The sequence below is a fragment of the Neovison vison genome, chromosome 2 (assembly GCF_020171115.1).
Source record: "Neovison vison isolate M4711 chromosome 2, ASM_NN_V1, whole genome shotgun sequence".
NCBI lineage: Eukaryota > Metazoa > Chordata > Mammalia > Carnivora > Mustelidae > Neogale > Neogale vison.
In genome coordinates this window covers 229,190,588-229,208,885 of record NC_058092.1, presented here as the reverse complement: position 1 = coordinate 229,208,885, position 18,298 = coordinate 229,190,588, and the positions used below count along the sequence as shown (strand labels likewise).

Below are 18,298 nucleotides of genomic sequence, written 5' to 3'. Positions count from 1 at the left end.
TTACTAGCGTCCATCAAAGACACAACTTTGAAAGTTTTGAAAACCCTCATGGCCTTTCTGAGTTTTGTGTTAACCCTCCTAATGGTGCATAGTTGGTGAATAAGTCCAAAGTTAGTAATCCTGCAGTTGTTTTTCTTTTTTTCCCCCTTCTCTTGGTGTTCTGAATAGATTTTGAGATAATGCAGGGGGGTTTTTGTTGTTGTTGTTATTTTTAAGATTTTATTTTTTCATTTATTTGAGAGTGAGAGGGAGCACGAGTGGAGGGAGGGGCAAAGGGGGTGGGAGAAGCAGACTCTCTGCTGAGGAGGGAACCCATCGTGGGGTTCTGTCCCAGGGTCATGACCTGAGCCGAAGGCAGACGCTTAACTGACTGAGCACCCAAGTACCCAGTCATGCACATTTGTAATGTTAGTCATCCACTGGGAAAGCTTCTTCGAAGTAGTGTGGTGTATTGACAACAGACCCTGGTCTGGGAGTCAGGAGTCCTCTGTTTTAGTGTTAATTGCTAACTAGGAGAATGACTTCAGGCAAGTATTTTATCTCTCTTGGTTTCAATTTATGAAACAAAAGAATGGCTTTAAATTCCATTTCCTGACCTAAAAATCTAAAATATTATTTCTTTAGCCTTAAAACTAATATTTTATGATTTTTTGGGGTGTTATTTAGTCCTAACAATGTGATTTCTTACCATCTTCTGTCAGGTCTATGAAGACTGGGATTGTTTCAAAGTCAATGATGTTCTCGAGTTATATGGTGTCCTATCTGTGGATCCTGTGCTGAGTATACTGAATAATGATGAAAGGTGAGTCTGTTTGGTTTTTTTTGGGTAACTTTATTTTGATAAAATTTCAAACTTACAGAAGAGCTGGAAGATAATGTTACAAAGAGCTTTCTCCCTTTACCCAGATTACCAGTTGTTAACCCTTAGTGCCCCATTTGCTCTGTCATTCGTTTGCTTACATGTGCACATTTTGGTATATGTACATGTTTTTCTGAAACACCTGAGGGGAAGTTGCGTTCTTTATCCCTTAAATACTTGAGTCCGTATTTCCTAAGAACAAGGACTTTCTCCTATACAGTTAGAGTACAGCTATCAAAATTAGGAACTTTTAGAAAATTAGAAACACTAATCCACACTTCATACTTAATTTCACCAGTTATCTCAATCTTGTTTCTTCTGGTGGTTTTTTTTGTTTTGTTTTGTTTTTTTTCTTTTTTTAATTTTTTCTTCTTTTCCGTGAGTCAGGATCCGTAGGGTCACATGTTCCACTAATCTGGAACAGTCCTCGACTTCTGTCTTTCCTGAACTTGACACCTTTTTTTTTTTTAAACTTCGCCAAAATTCGTTTCTCACTGTTCTGGAGGCTGGGAAGTCCAAGAGTGAGGTGCTGACAGATCCAGTGTCTAGTGAGGGCCCGTTTCCTGGTTGCAGCTGGCCGTCTTTCCTTGTCCTCACCTGGAAGGAGCCTTGACACCTTTGAAGAGTACAGCCAATCATTCTGTAGAATATCTGTTTGGGTTTATGTGGTGTTTCCTCATGCATAGAATCAGGCTGTCATATGAGGAGGCCCCTAGTGTCCATGTGTTGCACTATTGGTGGTGGTAATTTTGATTGGTTAAGGTGGCATCTGCCAGGTTTCTGTCCTATAAAGTTACTGTTTTTCACTTTGTAATAAGTAATTTGGAAGGAGGTACTTGGAGATTACATTAATATCCATTTTCTTATTTAACTTTTGTCCACTTATTTATGTAAAATTTTATTTGTCAGAGAGAGTGTGCACGGACGGGCATGTGCACAAGCATGGGAAATAGCAGGCAAAGGAAGAGGGAGGAGCAGGTTTCCTGCTGAGCAAGGAGCCCCATGTTGGGCTCAATCCCAGGACCCTGGGATCATGACCTGAGCCAGAGGCAGACACTTAACTGACTGAGCCACTCACGTGTCCCTCATCCACTTACTTTAATAACCATTGGTGATTCTATTTTATTTTTAGTTAGAGCATGAGCGGAAGGGGCAGAGGGAGAGGGGGAGAGAATCTCAACCAGATTCCGCGCTGAGCATGGAGCGCGGTGCAGGGCTCAGTCCCACGACCCTGGGATGACAACCTGAACTGAAACGAAGAGTCAGACTCTCCACCGACTGCGCCACTCGGGCGCCCCTGTCCATGGATGATTCTTGACCGGTTATTACTAGATGGTGATTTTCTATTTCAGTCATTCCTTCTACACTTGTTTATTGGCCTTCTGTTAGAAGACAGATGTTCCTTCTCATTTTTTTACTTAAGTAATTTGTTTATATCAGTGTGGCTGTTAGTCTGGTGCTCAAGATTCAGGTTTCCTCATTTGGCTAGTGAGAGTCGTTGTAAGCAGGCTCTGCGTCTTTGCTGACATGACCTCATTTTTGAAAATGTCTTTCCTGGCACATATGCTGTTTCAGCCTCATCTGTCCTTCCTATTCTCCGGCTGCAGTAGCAGCCATTTTTCTAAGGAGCATCAGTTTGTTTTAGTGAGGAATTTTATTTAGAAGTCAAGATCTGAGTGCTTGTGTGCTCACTGGTATCAGGATGGTGTTGCTTCTCTGCCCTTCTAATGGGCGGGGCTAGGAAATACATATGCACGTACAAGTAAATGCACATTTAGATACCCGTACACATGCATCTTCGTGTATTTTCAGTCTCACAGCGTTTCCAGTTCCAGTTCTGCACTCAGATGTTCTCCCTTCTCCCTTCCCATATTTGTAGCCCCTCTTCTAACAGAAAGAAGCTTGACTCTCATTGTTCTCAACGTATTTCCACAGTGCAGAGAAGGTAATTTCAGAATCCGCAGTCCCTACCGCTGCAAAAAACAAACCTCCTAACTCACATCCAAGATTGGTTTCCATTTCTTTTTATTTTAGAATGAGGCGTATAGTGAGTGCTGGGTCTGAAATTACCGGGGTGAGTTTTCTTCCCCTTTGGTCCTTTTGCTCATTATTCATTTTATGTGTTTAGGTTCATTTGGTTTCCATTGCATTTCTCTTCAGAGTGTTTCTTTTGTCCTTACTGGTTTGTTTTTTTTTTTTAACATATTCATGAGTTTTTATTAGAGCATACACTAAGCTTGTGTGAAAAGTGGTGGTACATGTTTTGAAGAGTTTAATTTTTAAACTTTTAAAATCTGTTAGCATTTTCTCCTTTGTTTTGATTTTTTAAGTATAGAAAACAATGACATTGTTGCCCAAATCAGAGCTATATACAAAGAATGTAAGGGTGCCATCTCCCCTGCGCTGTTCCCACTCAAGCTCCATAGAGAACCAACCTGTTTCTGCCTTAGTATCTTTACTGTATTTTTTGCAAAAATAAGTAGACACGTGTATATTTTATTCCCCTTTATTATATAAAAGATAGCATATTATATGTATTCCTTTACACTTTCTCTCCACAGCTAACAATATAACCTGAGAATGCAGATCTTCCTCATTCTTCTTGTTTTGTCTTGAGTTTGCCGAGGAATGGAATCAGAACCACCTCCCCCCCAACATAACAGTTTGCTTGTTGGGCATTGGACATTCAGCTTGGTTTCCCTATAAGAAGAACTTACTTTTCACTATTACAATAAAGGGGGGGACACAGACATTTTTAAACAACTTTAAATAAACTTAAATAGCATTCCTTAATAATAGTATTGTAACTTGCTTGCCTTGGCTGTTGCTGGTGATGATGATTTTCCTGCTTCAGTCACTTCATTGGTTGAAGCCACTTAGTGCCCAGAGAGAGCCGGATGGCTTGGAGTGCCATCCTGGTGTGGCCATTTACCGGCCACGTGACTTGTGCAGGGCCTCACCTTCCTCACTGGAGACCAGGGTAGGTGAGGCGTTAATGAATTGGTGTGTGCATAGAGAAGGACAGTGCCTGGCACATGGTCCAGACCACGTACGGTTGTCGTCGTCCTTGTGTGTGAGGCAGGCGGTCATGTGAATGGGTAACTCTGTAGAGCAGCCTGTGAAGTCTGAAGTTCTAAACACATCTTAGTGATTTGTTTCAGTTGTGTCACAGTAAATCCATTGTGTGCTAATTTATTTAGCAAATCTGAAAAACTCACACTTTTTCATTTCACTGCTTGACTACTCACTATTCAAGGGAGGTGTCGTGGAGGAATAAAAGTTAGGAAAAACAATTAGCAAGATTAAGAGATGAATGGATCTTCCACACTGAGTAATAGATGCCTAATGGCTTATGAGAAAAAGACCCTGGTTTTTGAGACATGCTGTGAAGCGTTTCATGTCTCCGCTGAAAAAGTGATTTCAAAACACAGACACTCTTCACCAGTGATGTGCTCTATCTCATTAACTGCAGCTACAGCATACTCAGTGAAAGTGTTCTTTTTCTAGAAAAACACATAGATATCCTTGTGTGACCTAACTAGCCAGAGAACTGTGTGGTCTGACCATTGAGAATGAGGAGCCATTTTCCGTTCTCTAGGGAGACGTACAGGTGGAACTTTCTTGGCTTGAATTCTCATGTTCAGAGATGCGGCTGTGACTTGTGACTTTCTCCTCTCTCCACAGGGACGCCTCTTCACTCCTGGATCCGATGGAATGCACGGACACGGCCGAGGAGCAAAGAGTGCACAGTCCTCCTGCTTCATTAGTGCCAAGAATTCACGTGGTTTTAGCCCAGAAGTTGCAGCACATCAATCCTTTACTGCCCGCTTGCCTTAACAAGGAGGAGAGCAAAACCTGTAAGTGTAAGTGCTAATGCCTTGGGAGCCAGAGACCGTGGGCCCCTGGACGGGAGCCGCCTGCGGCGCGTGCTCTGCTCACGGTGGGGCCGAGGCAGCCAGATCCTCGTGCTCAGCCTCAGTCTCTCTAGTAGTCGCCGTGACCTGGCCCGTTTTCCTTCTCATTAATTCTCTTTATTAAGATGAGGCAAAAAAGAGTTTACACACTGTCTTATCTCAAAGATTGGCATCACTTAATGACCAGTATTTAAGTCTACACTAGTTGTCTAGTGACTTTAGTGCTTTGTTCCACTTGGGTTTGTTTTTTGTTCCTTCTTAGCCTGAGACACTCAGGAGGGCCTGGTGTGTGTGTCTGAGCGTGGTCTCCCTCCCTTCTCCAGTCGTTTCAGGTTTCATGTCTGAATTGTCTCCCGTCCGCGCAGAGCTGCTTGGGTTCCTCACGCATGCGCTTCTGGGAGACAGCTTGGCCGCCGAGTACCTGATCCTGCATCTCATCTCCACTGTGTAAGTGCCGAGCTCCCGGCGGCCGGCGGTGGGGGGTGGTGCCGACGGCGCGGGAGAGCAGGAAGGTTCTCAGGCCGTCGGTGTTACAGTTCATTAGCTGCATCATCAGGTGGTTTTTATCCGGTGTGACAAGTGTTACATGAAATCACACATTCTTTGTCCACCTTTTTTGTTTCACATGTAACCTTTGATTATGTCTCCCTTAAATATAAGAGCCACAGTCAGACCGAGAACCTGGCTGATAAGTAAAATGAGCTGTTTTATTCTTTCTGCATTCTGATTTCTTGGTTTATATATCCCACAGCTCTGCAAGGCCCACGGTGCACACATGTCATTTGTAGGTGAAGGTGCTCACCTCCTTTCCACCCCACCGCAGGTCTCTGGTTCCTGATTTCCGAAGTGATCAGTGTTTTCAGCAAGCTCCAGGAGCATAAAGAAACTGGAAACTGTCTGTCATCTCACCCACTGAGAGATGATCTCCGTTAACACATTTGGCTCATGTTTGTTTCATCTCTTTTGTTTACATATGTGTACATCCCTGCACAGGTCTCCGTGGTACTCTAAACGCTGATCTTGTTTTTATCATTTACTATGTCTTAAACATTCTTCCTTTGTAATTCTTCATGAACTTTTTAATGGCTGCACGGTATTTCATTGTAGACCATTGTCCTAGTTCCGTAAATGCTGGTTTCCTAACTTCCCTCAGTTCCAAATGACCCTGCAGTCAGTGTCTTTGTTCTCCACATCCTCCCTCGGCGAGGATTTCAGACCGCAGCACATAATGGTTGAGTGCACAGGCTTTGGAGCCAAACCCCACAGGTTCAAATCCAGCTCTCCCACATCCTGCTGTGTGAACTCGGGCATGTTACTTCAGATTTTTGTCTCAGATTTCTCACCCGTACACCGAAGGTGACTTGCCTCAGAGAGCCTGGGAATTACACGAGACAGTTAAGCTCTGAACAGTCTTGGCGCATGCGCAGTGCTCACGCGCAAATGCTTTCTATTATTGTTATTCTGATAAGTGAACTGGTTGGTATCTTTTTTTTTCTAGGTATACAAGAAGAGATGTTCTTCCACTGGGAAAATTCACAGTTAACTTGAGTGGTTGCCCACGGAATAGTACCTTCACAGAACACTTGTACCGGATTATTCAACATCTTGTTCCAGCAGTAAGATCAATATAAAAATTATTATATAAATAGTAATTATTAGAGATCTGAACACACTGGGGCACCTGGGTGGTTCAGTCAGTTAAGCATCTGCCTTTGGCTCAGGTCCTGATCTGATGGTCCTGGAATTGAGCCCCACGTTGGGCTCCTTACTCAGGAGTCTGCTTCTCCCTCTGCCTCTGCCCCTCCCCCCTCCACTCATGTTCTCTCTTGCTCGCTCAGGTCTCGCTCTCAAATAAATTAAAACAAAAAGAAAACCTGAGCACACTTTTTAAAAACTCATCTAATTGTCTTTCATTCAACCCAAGTATTTAAATCTGAAATTGTAATAGATCTTATTAAGGGGAAACAAAGCCTGCCAGGTTCCACAATTTACATACTCACCCTGAAACACTTCGCTTTTCTTTTATTGCCTTAGCACAAATTTCTGTGACTCTTACGGCACGATTGCAAGTAAATCCCTTAAAATTATGCTGTTGGTTGATCCCATTTGTGCAATTTGGTATCTATCCTTTGTGTGCATTAAAATCGTAAGTCTTTAAATAAATTTAGCCTGAATTACAAGAGCATAATTCATTTAGCTGAGATAATAAAAATCTTTATCTCCATGGCCCCAGTTTTTGATTCCTGTTTAGAAAGTTGAGCTGCCTTTGTTTGCCAGGGTGTGTGGAATGCAGGGTTTGTGTGGTGGTGAGACATGGGGAAGGAGGGAGTTGCCTTTGACTCGTCATGTGACTGACAATGCTGATCACTTCTTCTTTTGGAGATTTAAGAGGTTAAAATAGATCATTCATGTGACCGTGTCGTTGAAGGGTAAGTGCTAGCACTCTCCCAGGCCCGTAAACAGCAGCGAACCAAACAGACTAGCATTTCTCACACTCCTCACCTCACTTGGCACTCTGACAAAACTATGGAGGACTCAGAGAGGTGTAGTTTATCTGGGTTGTTTTTATTACCAGTTTGCCATAGTAGAAATTAAAACTAAAAATAGACTAACATATTCATGAAAATATATCAATATATCAATTACATATGAACATAAAATATTTTTGTTTAACAATAGCGTTTTCCCAATTCAAAGAACATTAGTGAAAGAAGTGACATGGTTTACAATTTTTACCAGTCTCCTTAATATCTGGATTAATAGAAGACCACTGAATTGAAGAACCCTTTCTGCTTTCAGTCTTTCGTAATAGGATGTTTTGATTAAAGTATATGACAGAAAGCTGGCCTTTTTGGATAGCTGTGGATTTCTTGGATACTGGACTAAACTGCCCACGTGACCTTTTTCTTTTTTTTTTTTAATTTTAAGATTTTATTTATTTGTCAGAGAGCGTAAAGCACAGGGGGTGCAAAGGGAGAAGGAGAAGCAGGTGCTCTGCTGAGCAGGGAGCCCGATACAGGACTCAATCCCAGAACACTGGGATCATGAACGGAGCCGAAGCCAGACACATAACTGACCTAGCCACCCAGGCGTCCCCCTACATAACATTTTCTTGAGGGATAGTTGCAAGTGTGAAATCTGTAATGTCCTCAATGAATTTTTTATACTCTGCTGTAGTAAATTCATTGGTCTGTCTTGCATATCGAATGGGTCTTTTATCCATGCATGATTTTGACCTCGTGGACTCTATAAAAATTGTGTCAGCAACTCCTTGGGAGTTCCCTGGACCACATTTTGGGAATTGCTGAAATAGTCCGATTTTAGATTATTGTGGTAGAAGACCAACAGATAATAAGTAAATACAGAATCTGCCATTGAAGTGCCACAGGAAGAATAAAGGTCCAGGAGAAGGGGACTGGGGAGCACAGGGCCGGGGGAGAGTTGCTCACGTGTGCAGTGTGGGAGCAAAGCCGCACGGCTCTGTTGGGGGGAATGTCGTGCTGGGAGAGAGGCGAGGACAGGCACAGAGGCTTTGAGGCAGCTGTGCACTCGGCAGCTTGGAGGCACGCAGGCAGGCTGGTGCGGAGTGAGTTCTGGGGAGAAGGGAAGGAAGTGAAGTCCGAGCAGCAGCCTAGTGCACAGACGGGGCACGAGTTACGTTTCTAAATAAAAGAGTTATTTCCTTTTTGATCTTTTTATTTTGCATCGCTTCGTAGTGGGTTTGTGGGTTTCACTCTTTCATTGTTCCCATATCCCACTCCCTTCCATTCTTCTTGTGTGTTTTTCTGGTGCAGAACTCTTTCTGAACACTTGGCTCGCTCATAACTTGTTTCATTTTCACGGTGGGTTCCGTATGCGCGACCTGCTTCTGCTGATGTGGACCTAGACCCTGCCGTGTGCGCCTTGTGTTTTGACAGACTGGGCTTCTTTAGGGCTTATTGGCTTCTATCTATAAAATGTTCCCAGCCCTCTGCCCCATTTTCTTTGCATCACTGAGCCATAGTACAGTAATCCCGTAAATTCTGAAAGTTTCTCTCTTCCTCGGCACCCTTCTTCCCAATTCCAGTCCCCACTCTTACCACACAAACTTCTGTTTAGGCTGGAGGGATAGGAGGGGAGAGTGGAGTGTGAAGCAAGGTGCAGAGGGCCTTGACTGGTGGGCTCAGAGAGCCGGAGGGGGTGCAAAGGGGTCTAACAGACCCGGGGCTAAGGTCGGATGAGGAGGCGGCCTACAGCGCGTTCTAGGACTCCCAGGGCCCGGGCCCCGCGCAGCACGCTCTGCTGCTCAGCTCTCCTTGCCACAGCGGGAGTCTGAGGAATGACTGTGATCTTAATGATTTTAACTCCAGGAGCACCGAAGAAAATTAAACTTTTCTCTCCCCATCTTCAATAAATAAGTATTTTCTCTTTTGCTAGCCTGGGGTTGTGGTAGATAAAAGAATTCAAGCTTCTGAATATTTGGCAGATGCATCTGAATTATCTATCGTTTGTTTCTGGTTTGCTAGTAAATTAGAAATTAAGAATACTGCACAAAACAGTTGAGAATAAAACAGCACATAGAACAGTGAAATTCTTATTTAAGGTGCAGATTTATTATTTAAGGTGTATATGTAAGATTTTTGCTTTAAGAGCTCAAGAAGCCATGAAACTACATCCTTAGAAATTAAGATTTTTCCTTATACACAAATGGAAAGTATTTAACCGCAAATATGTATTTTCTGAAAATAGGGAAATTTCATTTCTCACTCATTAAAAAAATTTCTCTTTGCAGTCTTTTCGTCTGCAAATGACTATAGAGAACATGAACCATTTGAAATTCATCCCCCATAAAGACTATACAGCCAACCGCCTGGTCAGCGGGCTCCTGCAGCTCCCGAGCAACACTTCCCTCGTGATCGACGAAACTCTCCTCGAGCAAGGGCAGCTGGATACACCAGGTACAGACACGGTGTCTCCCTTCATGTCTAACCTCCCCTGAAAGCCAGATCTGGTGATGACTTGTGGAAGAATCACTGATCGGGAGACACTCAGTTTCACAAGTATTTAAGATCAAGGCTTGCCATGTGAATTTGTCCAGTGGGGGAACTGTCAGCTCACAGACCGTGTCCGTCAGCTGTGTTTGTCCTACTCTACACGTGGTACAGTGATGGGGAAAGGACGGTGCAAGTTGCTCTTGAAAGGCTGAGAAGGAGATCTTGCCTTCAGTCTTATGTTAGCTTAAAAGAAAAGTGTAGAGAAGATCTAATAAACCATTTTTTACTGTGAGTGTAAAGTTTAAAATTTTTTTATCAAAGACTCTGGAACAAGGTTGGAAGGGTTGAACTAACCTCAGTTATGGAACTTGTTATAAATTGGCAAGGAAACTGGTTGCTTTATTTGTGCTCAAATGACGTCTGAGAAGACACTTTGCTGGCAGTAAGTTCAAAAGGTAAAGGTAGAAGAAAAAAAATAATGTGGACGGGTATCCTTAAGGCACAGGTGAATATAAAAAATCAGTAAAATTCAGTAACCTTACTTCTTTGCATAAAAATCATTTTAGTTCTACCATATTGTTCTAGACTTGTGAACACACCATACAGAAAGTGATTATGCTTACTGGGAACCTGTCTTATGCCCAGTTGCATACAAGATGCTAGATTAGATTTTGGGGGGTCTTGGCCCCAAAATACATTTATGTAGGTTGACCAGTATTGTCTGTGAAGCCTATTACTTAGTGAACATTTAGCTTAGGAAGTTGAACAGTGCATGAGATATTTTTGTTTCTTTCTTTCTTTCTTTTTTAAAGCAGTAGAAATGTCATGTCTTACAGCATTTGTTTAGGTGATTAAAATCAAGTAAGCAAAAAAAAAATTTTTTTCCCTAGGTGTTCATAATGTGACTGCCCTGAGCAACCTAATAACGTGGCAAAAGGTGGATTATGACTTCAGTTACCACCAGATGGAATTCCCCTGCAATATTAATGTGTTTATTACTTCGGAGGGGCGGTCACTCCTTCCGGTACGGTGAGGTATTGTAAGATGGAGGGAGGTTACCTTGGAAGGATACCTGTATTTTTGTTTTGTTTCTTGGCACGACTTGTTATTGAGAGGTTAAACTTGTTGCAGAATTGGGGCTGCTGATTATTAGTAAGAGAATTGATTATTTTGTTCCTGCCTGGAGGATGAAAACCCGTCTGTGAGGAACCAGATACGGCAAATCACAAGACAAGCAGAGGAAGGCTGTTGAGCACAGCAACTCCCACATCCAGGCATAGAAAGTAGTAGCTGTCTATAAATTGCCTGATTCACATCTCGACCTTTGTTCTTACTGTCTCGGTCCCATTGTTTTCTGTCAATCTAACGTGAGAAATACTTTAGAGTTCCTTTTAAAATGTTCCCGATGACATGGTAATTATTTTTGTGCTTTATGGTGAAATGCTCTGGTAAATCATCAGAGTGACTCATGAAGAGAGCTTTTAATTGAGTTTTTTCATGTTGAGAAGTACACCCAGTTGTATCCAAAGGTGTACAGCCTCAGTGAACTCGTGGTCACTGTGATTTATGAGAAATTGCTTGTGAACGAGAATGAAGTGGCCCGTGTGTAAGTTTTCTGTGGGAAAGTGTGGTTTGCTTTATGTGGTTTCTAGAAAGGCAGATCCAGTAAGACACAGAGTACAGATTCCAAGATTAAGGAAACCTTGAAAGAATTTTAAGTAGCTGCTTTTTAGTGGCTGGCTGCCTTTCTGTGTCGCTCGTCCTGTCGAGGAGGGGTCGGTAACCCAAGAAGGGCTCCCTCTAGCCCTGAGCGCTGAGGGCGTCCCGGCGCTTGTGGGTTCGTGTTAAAAAGTGCGGCCCCCCACCGCCGTGAGGGACAGTCGTCCCCGATTCCTCCGCCTCCTGCCGGTCGGTCGGTGGAGAGCGTGGCGAACCCGCGTGGCGCTTGTCTCCGCAGGCGGACTGCCAGATCCACCTGCAGCCGCAGCTCGTGCCGCCCAACATGGAGGAGTACACGGACAGCCTCCTGTCGGCCGTGCTGCCCTCGCTGCTCAACAAGTTCCGCATCTACCTGACGCTGCTCAGGTTCCTGGACTACAGCATCTCCGACGACATCACCAAGGTGCGTGCGCGGCGCAGGGACCGCGGCCCCTGCTGCCCCAGACGGTGCGCTGAGCTCGGGCCCCGCGGCTCCCGAGCAGCCGCGTGGCCGGGGCGGTCTCCGTGCGTCGTCCGTCTGTCCGGCCCCGTCCCCGCGTGCCGTTGTCCCTCAGCCGGCGCGGGGGAGACCCGGTTCTGCTTTGTCCATTTGCCGTGCCATCCCCCGGACGGTCCCCTGCGTGGACTCGCGGCGCCGCGCGGTCCTCTCCTGCCGGCCCCGGGGACCCGCGCGGTTCTCGAAGGCCAGATCGGCCGCGGCCGGTTCCGCCCAGTTGTCGCTTATCTGGGGCGGTCTTGGTTTCTCGGCGTTTGAAGACCGCTTCTCCGGGACGTAGAGTTCTCGGTGTGAAGACTTGTTCCTTCGGCACTTTGTCCGTGTGTCCTCCCGTCGCCCGCTGGCCCCGGGGGCTGCGAGGAGCCGCTGCTTCGGGCTCAGGGGCTCCCCCGCGCTGGGGCCGTCCAGACTCTCCCCGGGGGCCGGCCGGGCCGCGGGCGCCGCCTGTGGGGCTGCGGCGCTCAGGCCGCGGGCCGGGCGGCTGCTCGCGTGTGCGGGTGGACGCGCGTCGTGCCGGAGGGCGCGAGGAGTTTGGGGAGGCTTTGGCCCATGACCTTCTTGAAGTGCCTTTCTGCCGCTTTCTCCTTCCTCCTTCCAGCACTGCTGTGATGGTGGCTCACAAGTCGCGGGGGCTCCGCGCGTCTTTCTTCCTCCCTTCGCTTTCTCCTGCACCGACCGGCCCCGTGCGGCTGGCCTTTCTGCACATTCGCAGACTTGCCCCGCCTGCCGCGCCAAGCTCAGCCTCGTTCCCAGGGAATTTTTAGGCTCAGTCACCTTGTTCAGCTTCAGAATTTGTTTGCTTTTTATTTTTTTAAGGCTTTATTCAGAGAGAGCAAGTGAGTGAGTGGAGGAGAGAGAAAGGATCCCAAGCAGACTCCACACTGAGTGTGGAGCCCAGTGCTCTGCCCCGTCCCACAGCCCCAGGGTCATGATCTGAGCTGAAACCAAGAGTTAGACACTTGACTGACTGAGCCAGCCACCCCTCTACTTGCCTTTCCCCCCCAAAGATTTTATTTATTTATTCGAGAGAGATCACAAGTAGGCAGAGCAGCAGGCAGAGAGAGAGGAAGGGAAGCAGGCTCCCCGCTGAGCAGAGAGCCGGATCCGGGGCGAGATTCCAGGACCCTGAGATCCTGACCTGAGCCGAAGGCAGAGGCTTAACCCACTGAACCAGCCAGGCGCCCCTCTGCTTGCTTTTAAAATAATCTCTCTCTCGATACTTTTTTATTCATGGTGACATCATTCTCATGCTTTGTTTTAGTTCTTTATATGTGGTGTTCTCTAGTTCTTTGAATATATTTAAAGAGCTGATTTAAACTCTTTCTTGAGGGGCACCTGACTGCCTCAATTGGTTCAGCATCTGCCTTTGGCTCAGGTCATGATCCCAGGGGCCTGGGATCGAGCCCCGCACCAGGGTCCCTACTCAGCATGCAGCCTGCTTCTCCCTCTCTACCACTTGTGCTCTCTCGTGTGTGTGCTTGTGCGCAGTCTCTCTCCCTCTCAAATAAGTAGATAAAATTTTAAAAAAATAAAAATAGTCAGGGCCCCTGGGCGGCTCAGTGTGTTGTCTCTGCCTTCGGCTCAGGTCATGATCTCAGGGTCCTGGGATCGAGCCCCGCATCGGGCTCTCTGCTCAGCTGGGAGCCTGCTTCCCCCTCTCTCTGCCTGCCTCTCTGCCTACTTATAATCTCTGTCGGTCAAAAAAAAAAAAGTCTTTGTCTAGCAAGTCCAATATTTGGGCTTCCTCGAGGACCGTTCTGTTGACTTCTTTGTTTCCAGCGAAGGAGTGCAGATACTCTTGTTTCTGTGTCTCATTTTTGTTTTCAGAACCAGATATGTGGAAGCCAGGATAGCTCTGCTCTGCTGCGGTGGATCCTCCCCGCCTAGGGTTTGTTGTTGCTTAGTGACTCTTCGAATGAACTCTGTGAAGCGCACTCTTTGTATGCGGCTCCTGGAGTGTCTGCGAGCTCACTGGTCAGTCAGTGATCAGATGGAAATTTAATTTCCTTAGATGCCTGGGAACAGGTCTCCCAGGCAAAGCCAAGGGCCCTGTGTGCACATGGGGGCAGGCCTCCGGCACTCTGGCACACAGTGTACAGCTGGGACCCGCTCTTCTCTTTCTGCCTGCACAGAACAGTCACTCAGGTCAGCTTAGGGCCTCCTCCGATCTGAGTGTGCGCGCGGCCTTTTGCACGTGCATGACCTGCACTCCTGGGGAGATAGAGATCGTCCTTTGGGAGTTTTGGGGGGAACAATTTTTCATTTTCTAGTTTTTTCTTTTAAGGATTTTGGTGGGTTGTCTGTTTGCCCCAACTACTATCCAGTGCGTGAAGCAGCCGGGTTGATTAATAATTGCTTCTGATTTTGATAAATTCCCTGGGAGGAGAGGCTGTTCACCTTGGGTAAGCGGAGTCTGGCTGAATGAAGACAGCCTTGCACGTGGATTCTCGCCGGGAGCCGCCAGCAGAGTGACAGATCTCAGGAATGGTGCTTTGAACGAACCCTCTCCTGCGGTCTCCAGGCTGTCCCTTTTCAGGGCCTGGGGTGGGTGGGTGGGAAAATGAAAATGCCTCAGAGCCCAGTGTTCTTTCTTGAACAAATGCTCCCTGTGTTCTGGTTAATTTTCAGATTCTAGAAGAAGCAGATTCTGATAGTTTTTGCTAGTGTTCTTGTACCCGTCAGTGGTGGGCAGAATTTTCTGAGGCCCCACCTCACTCTGCCACTTTTGCTGATGTCACCCTGCCCTGTTGGCCTTGCACATTGCTGACCCAGATGTTTGCCTGGACGCCTGCCTGCTCTGTCGGCAGCGTTGGCCTGCGGGTGAGGCGGGACTTTCACCCTCCTTTCTCCGAAGAAGCCTAAGCAGAAGGGCTGATACCTCGTTTGCACATCGGCCAGCGGACCTTGTTACTTTTTCCCTGCGTAATACACAGTGCTTGTTCATAAGCAGCAGTGCTCAAGTCCACTTACTCTCTCGGTACAGGCAGTTGAAGATGACTTTGTGGAAATGCGCAAGAACGACCCTCAGAGCATCACCGCAGATGACCTCCACCAGCTGCTCATTGTGGCTCGGTGAGTAGTCTGTGTCCGTAATTGCTGTTGTAGTGAGCTCTGTGTGTACCTTCTGATTTTTAGGAGTAACTGAGATTTGTACCAGTGGAAAGGTTTTTCCTTTAAGGGTTTAGTGAAGGGGGGTTGTGTTTGGCCAGTGACCAGTGGAACAGGCTTGCTTTTTTTGTCTCTAACCTTCAAAGATTCCTTCGTGGAAGTCTAACTTGGCTCTCGACTTGTCTGTAGCTACCAGATGGTCGTGACCCCTAACCCAGCATATCTGAGGTTCTTTTAAAAAAAAAAAAAAAAAAAAGGGGAAAAAAAAAAGAAAAAGAATCCCGTCCTAGGTCTGCACTTAAATCCGTTTCTGTGTTTCACGCCAGGTTTCTGTCTCTCAGTGCCGGTCAGACAACACTGTCAAGAGAGCGATGGCTCAGAGCAAAGCAGTTGGAGTCTTTAAGAAGAACCAGGCTTCAGCAGCAGAAATGTGTGAATGGAAATGAACTTTAAAGATCTGCCGCCTAGGAGAGTAGTGGGCAGATTGTGGCCACATTATTGTAAAATTCAAATACCATTTATACCACATTGTTTTGTAGATAATTTGTATCAAAAACCAATGACTTTTCCTGAAATCAGCCTGGTAACATCCGAAGTTTATATAATATTCAGTAAGGGCTTTTACCTTACTGATTTTATGGAGCTTTTGATTGTTTTATAATTATATAAATTAGTAACAATGTACAAAAATGTATTTGATATTAAAAGTTTAATATTGATGATAATGTTGCTGATACCATTTCCTTAGTTTCAGCTAAGTCATAGGTGAGTCAGACTCTGTTGATGCTAATGTCAACTTCACTTGAAAATGGTTGGAATTCCAAAGTCAGAGGAGTTCTTCACTTGAGATTTTTACAATGTCTTTCCAATTAACGGTGGGTCTGAATGTGTTTAGTGGTCGAAGTTTGGGGAATGGGGTGTACCTGCCATTAGTTCACATGACTGTGTGAAATTCTGTAGTATCATTTCCCAAACATTTGACCACAAAAGTTTTTTTTTTCCACTTAACAGTTGTTAATAACCTACAGAATTAGTCTTTTTTACATGGCAGTGGTTCCCAGACTTTTGGATTCCATGGACCAGTAACATTTCCAAAAATTTGGGGGACAGGGTTGCCAGTGTATTTTGCCAAGTAATCTGAAAGAAACCACTGTATTATATCACTTTTTTTTTTCATGAAAGGACAGTCTCAGAATGAGAGTCCTTTAAATGGAATAAATACAGATTTTTTGGAAAAAAACACTACATTGTCCTTATTTTTCTCATTTCGCCCCCGTGCATTTGGGAACCACTGTTTTCTGGAACTTAAGGGAATGCTGCCCTAGGATAGCTTATTTCGCCCAAATAGGAAGAAAGCAAAGTTAACTTTTTAAAATATGCCTTCTGTAGAAAATAAAGTTTTAAATTGTTTTCCTAATTGTCATTTAGTTGCTTTGATGATGGTGTTGGATTTTAAACTTTTGTGTAAGTTTTTCCATTAGTTCCAGATGTGTTAGTCAACGAACATATCTGCTAATCCAGGAATACCCAAGAAAGCCACAGGTAAGTTTTTCCCAGACCAATTACAGATTTAACATTTTTTTTTAAAAGATTGTATTTATTTGACAGAAACAGAGGGAGAGGGGGAAGCAGGTTCCCTGCTGAGCAGAGAGCCTGATGCGGGGCTCGATCCCAAGACACCAGGATCATGACCTGAGCCAAAGGCAGAAGCTTAACTGTGACTGAGTCACCCAGGTGCCCCTAACGTAAAAGTTTTTTTTTTTTAAGGTTTTATTTATTTATTTATTTAACGGAGACCACAAGTAGGCAGAGAGGCAGGCAGAGAGAGGAAGGGAAGCAGGCTCCCCGCCGAGCAGAGAACCCGACTAGGGGCTTGATCCCAGGAACCTGGGATCATGACCCAAGCCGAAGGCAGAGGCTTTAACCTACTGAGCCACCCAGGCACCCCTAAAAGTTTTTAAAGTAACAAAAATATCATTACCCATATTTAGAAAGCAATTTAATACAGTATAGTAGTGTAATTATGGTATCAAGAATGTTTGGAAAGTTTAGACCATTTTTTTAAGTTATCAGTGGTTATGTATGAAGATTAATTTTTTTTTTTTTTTTTTTTTTAAGCCAGTAACTTACCTAGTGGGACACAGATCAGCTAAATGATCCTGTAAGTATTGTTTTGGCACCCTTCCCCCACCCCTCCAAACTGATATTGCTAAACAAGGAAACAGGGTCAGGCTTGAAAGGCAAGGAATTCATTATGCCTAATGAACTGAAGTAGAAGTGACTAGCTGTTTAACTTTTTCTAAACTCCCAATCTATTTTTACAAATTAATGTAAATAATGTTTATATTTAGAATTCTAACTGGTTTTCATTTTTATAACTGGTAGAGTAAACTTCCTTAATCTTCTAGAAACAAAATGAAGATTCAACTAGATTTGTGGGAACAAAATTCTAAAGAGTAGATTAGTTACTGTGGTTACTGTGCAGACGTGAATTGTAATTTACCAAAGAGATGTACGTAATTTGCTTGATCTTGCAGAAAAGTTCCCTTGAAGGGAAAATGCTCTTTCAAATAAACAAAACTTCCCCAATTATTAGTACTTTGGGTTATTTTTCATTATTGTAAGACCCCATGAGGTGTGAGAAAAGGTCTGATGCCCTCCTTATGGGAAACCTTTACTAAAAGCTGACTGTGGGAGGTTGTGCAGTCTCTTGTTGGGTTCCCACTGGGGAAGGGGCCTGGAACCTGGGCTTCAGAACCACCTTTCTTTCCTGGTTTGCCCACACACTGGACAGGAACGTTTGCTATTCCTATTTGAGTCCGTGGGAAACTGACCATAACACCCTGCCTGGAATTAAACATTGCCTTCTTTTTAGTTTCCACAAATCTCTTTGGGACACATTTCGTGGAGCTTAAAAGATCCATTTATCACTTGACCTTTGCTTTTATTTTCTCTCCCATTGTGCCACACTTTAATACTTTCAAGACCAGAAGAAAAGAACAGAATAAAATGTTCGGTTTGTGTTTGGAGGTTTAAAATTCGATGGTTTGTGATGCACTTCATTTTGAAAGTCTACATATAAACACTTAAAAGAGGAAAATACTGGAAAGACTGAGACCCAAGTGATCAATTATAGCAAACTTACCGTATGAATTTTTTAACCTGATTTAGAGATCAACATTATCTTTAAAGTATTATTTAAGGAATTCTCATACACGTTGTCACTTTA

General features: G+C 44.6%; 1 protein-coding gene across 2 annotated transcripts in view; it reads left to right on the top strand.

Moving 5' to 3' along the window:
• Positions 1-16,479, top strand: part of LOC122901167 (minichromosome maintenance complex binding protein) — a 48,257-nt gene extending 31,778 nt beyond the window's left edge. The window contains exons 8-16 of one of the 2 annotated variants that reach the window (XM_044240630.1): positions 702-802; positions 4,544-4,722; positions 5,097-5,220; positions 6,272-6,389; positions 9,545-9,710; positions 10,637-10,770; positions 11,704-11,868; positions 14,945-15,033; positions 15,396-16,479. In XM_044240630.1, coding sequence (XP_044096565.1) covers positions 702-802; positions 4,544-4,722; positions 5,097-5,220; positions 6,272-6,389; positions 9,545-9,710; positions 10,637-10,770; positions 11,704-11,868; positions 14,945-15,033; positions 15,396-15,522 — 1,203 coding nt within the window. In that variant the 3' untranslated portion in view covers positions 15,523-16,479. The remainder of the gene's footprint in view (positions 1-701; positions 803-4,543; positions 4,723-5,096; positions 5,221-6,271; positions 6,390-9,544; positions 9,711-10,636; positions 10,771-11,703; positions 11,869-14,944; positions 15,034-15,395) is intronic. The other variant, XM_044240631.1, reaches the window with a different exon arrangement.
• The last annotated feature ends 1,819 nt before the right edge of the window (positions 16,480-18,298 follow it).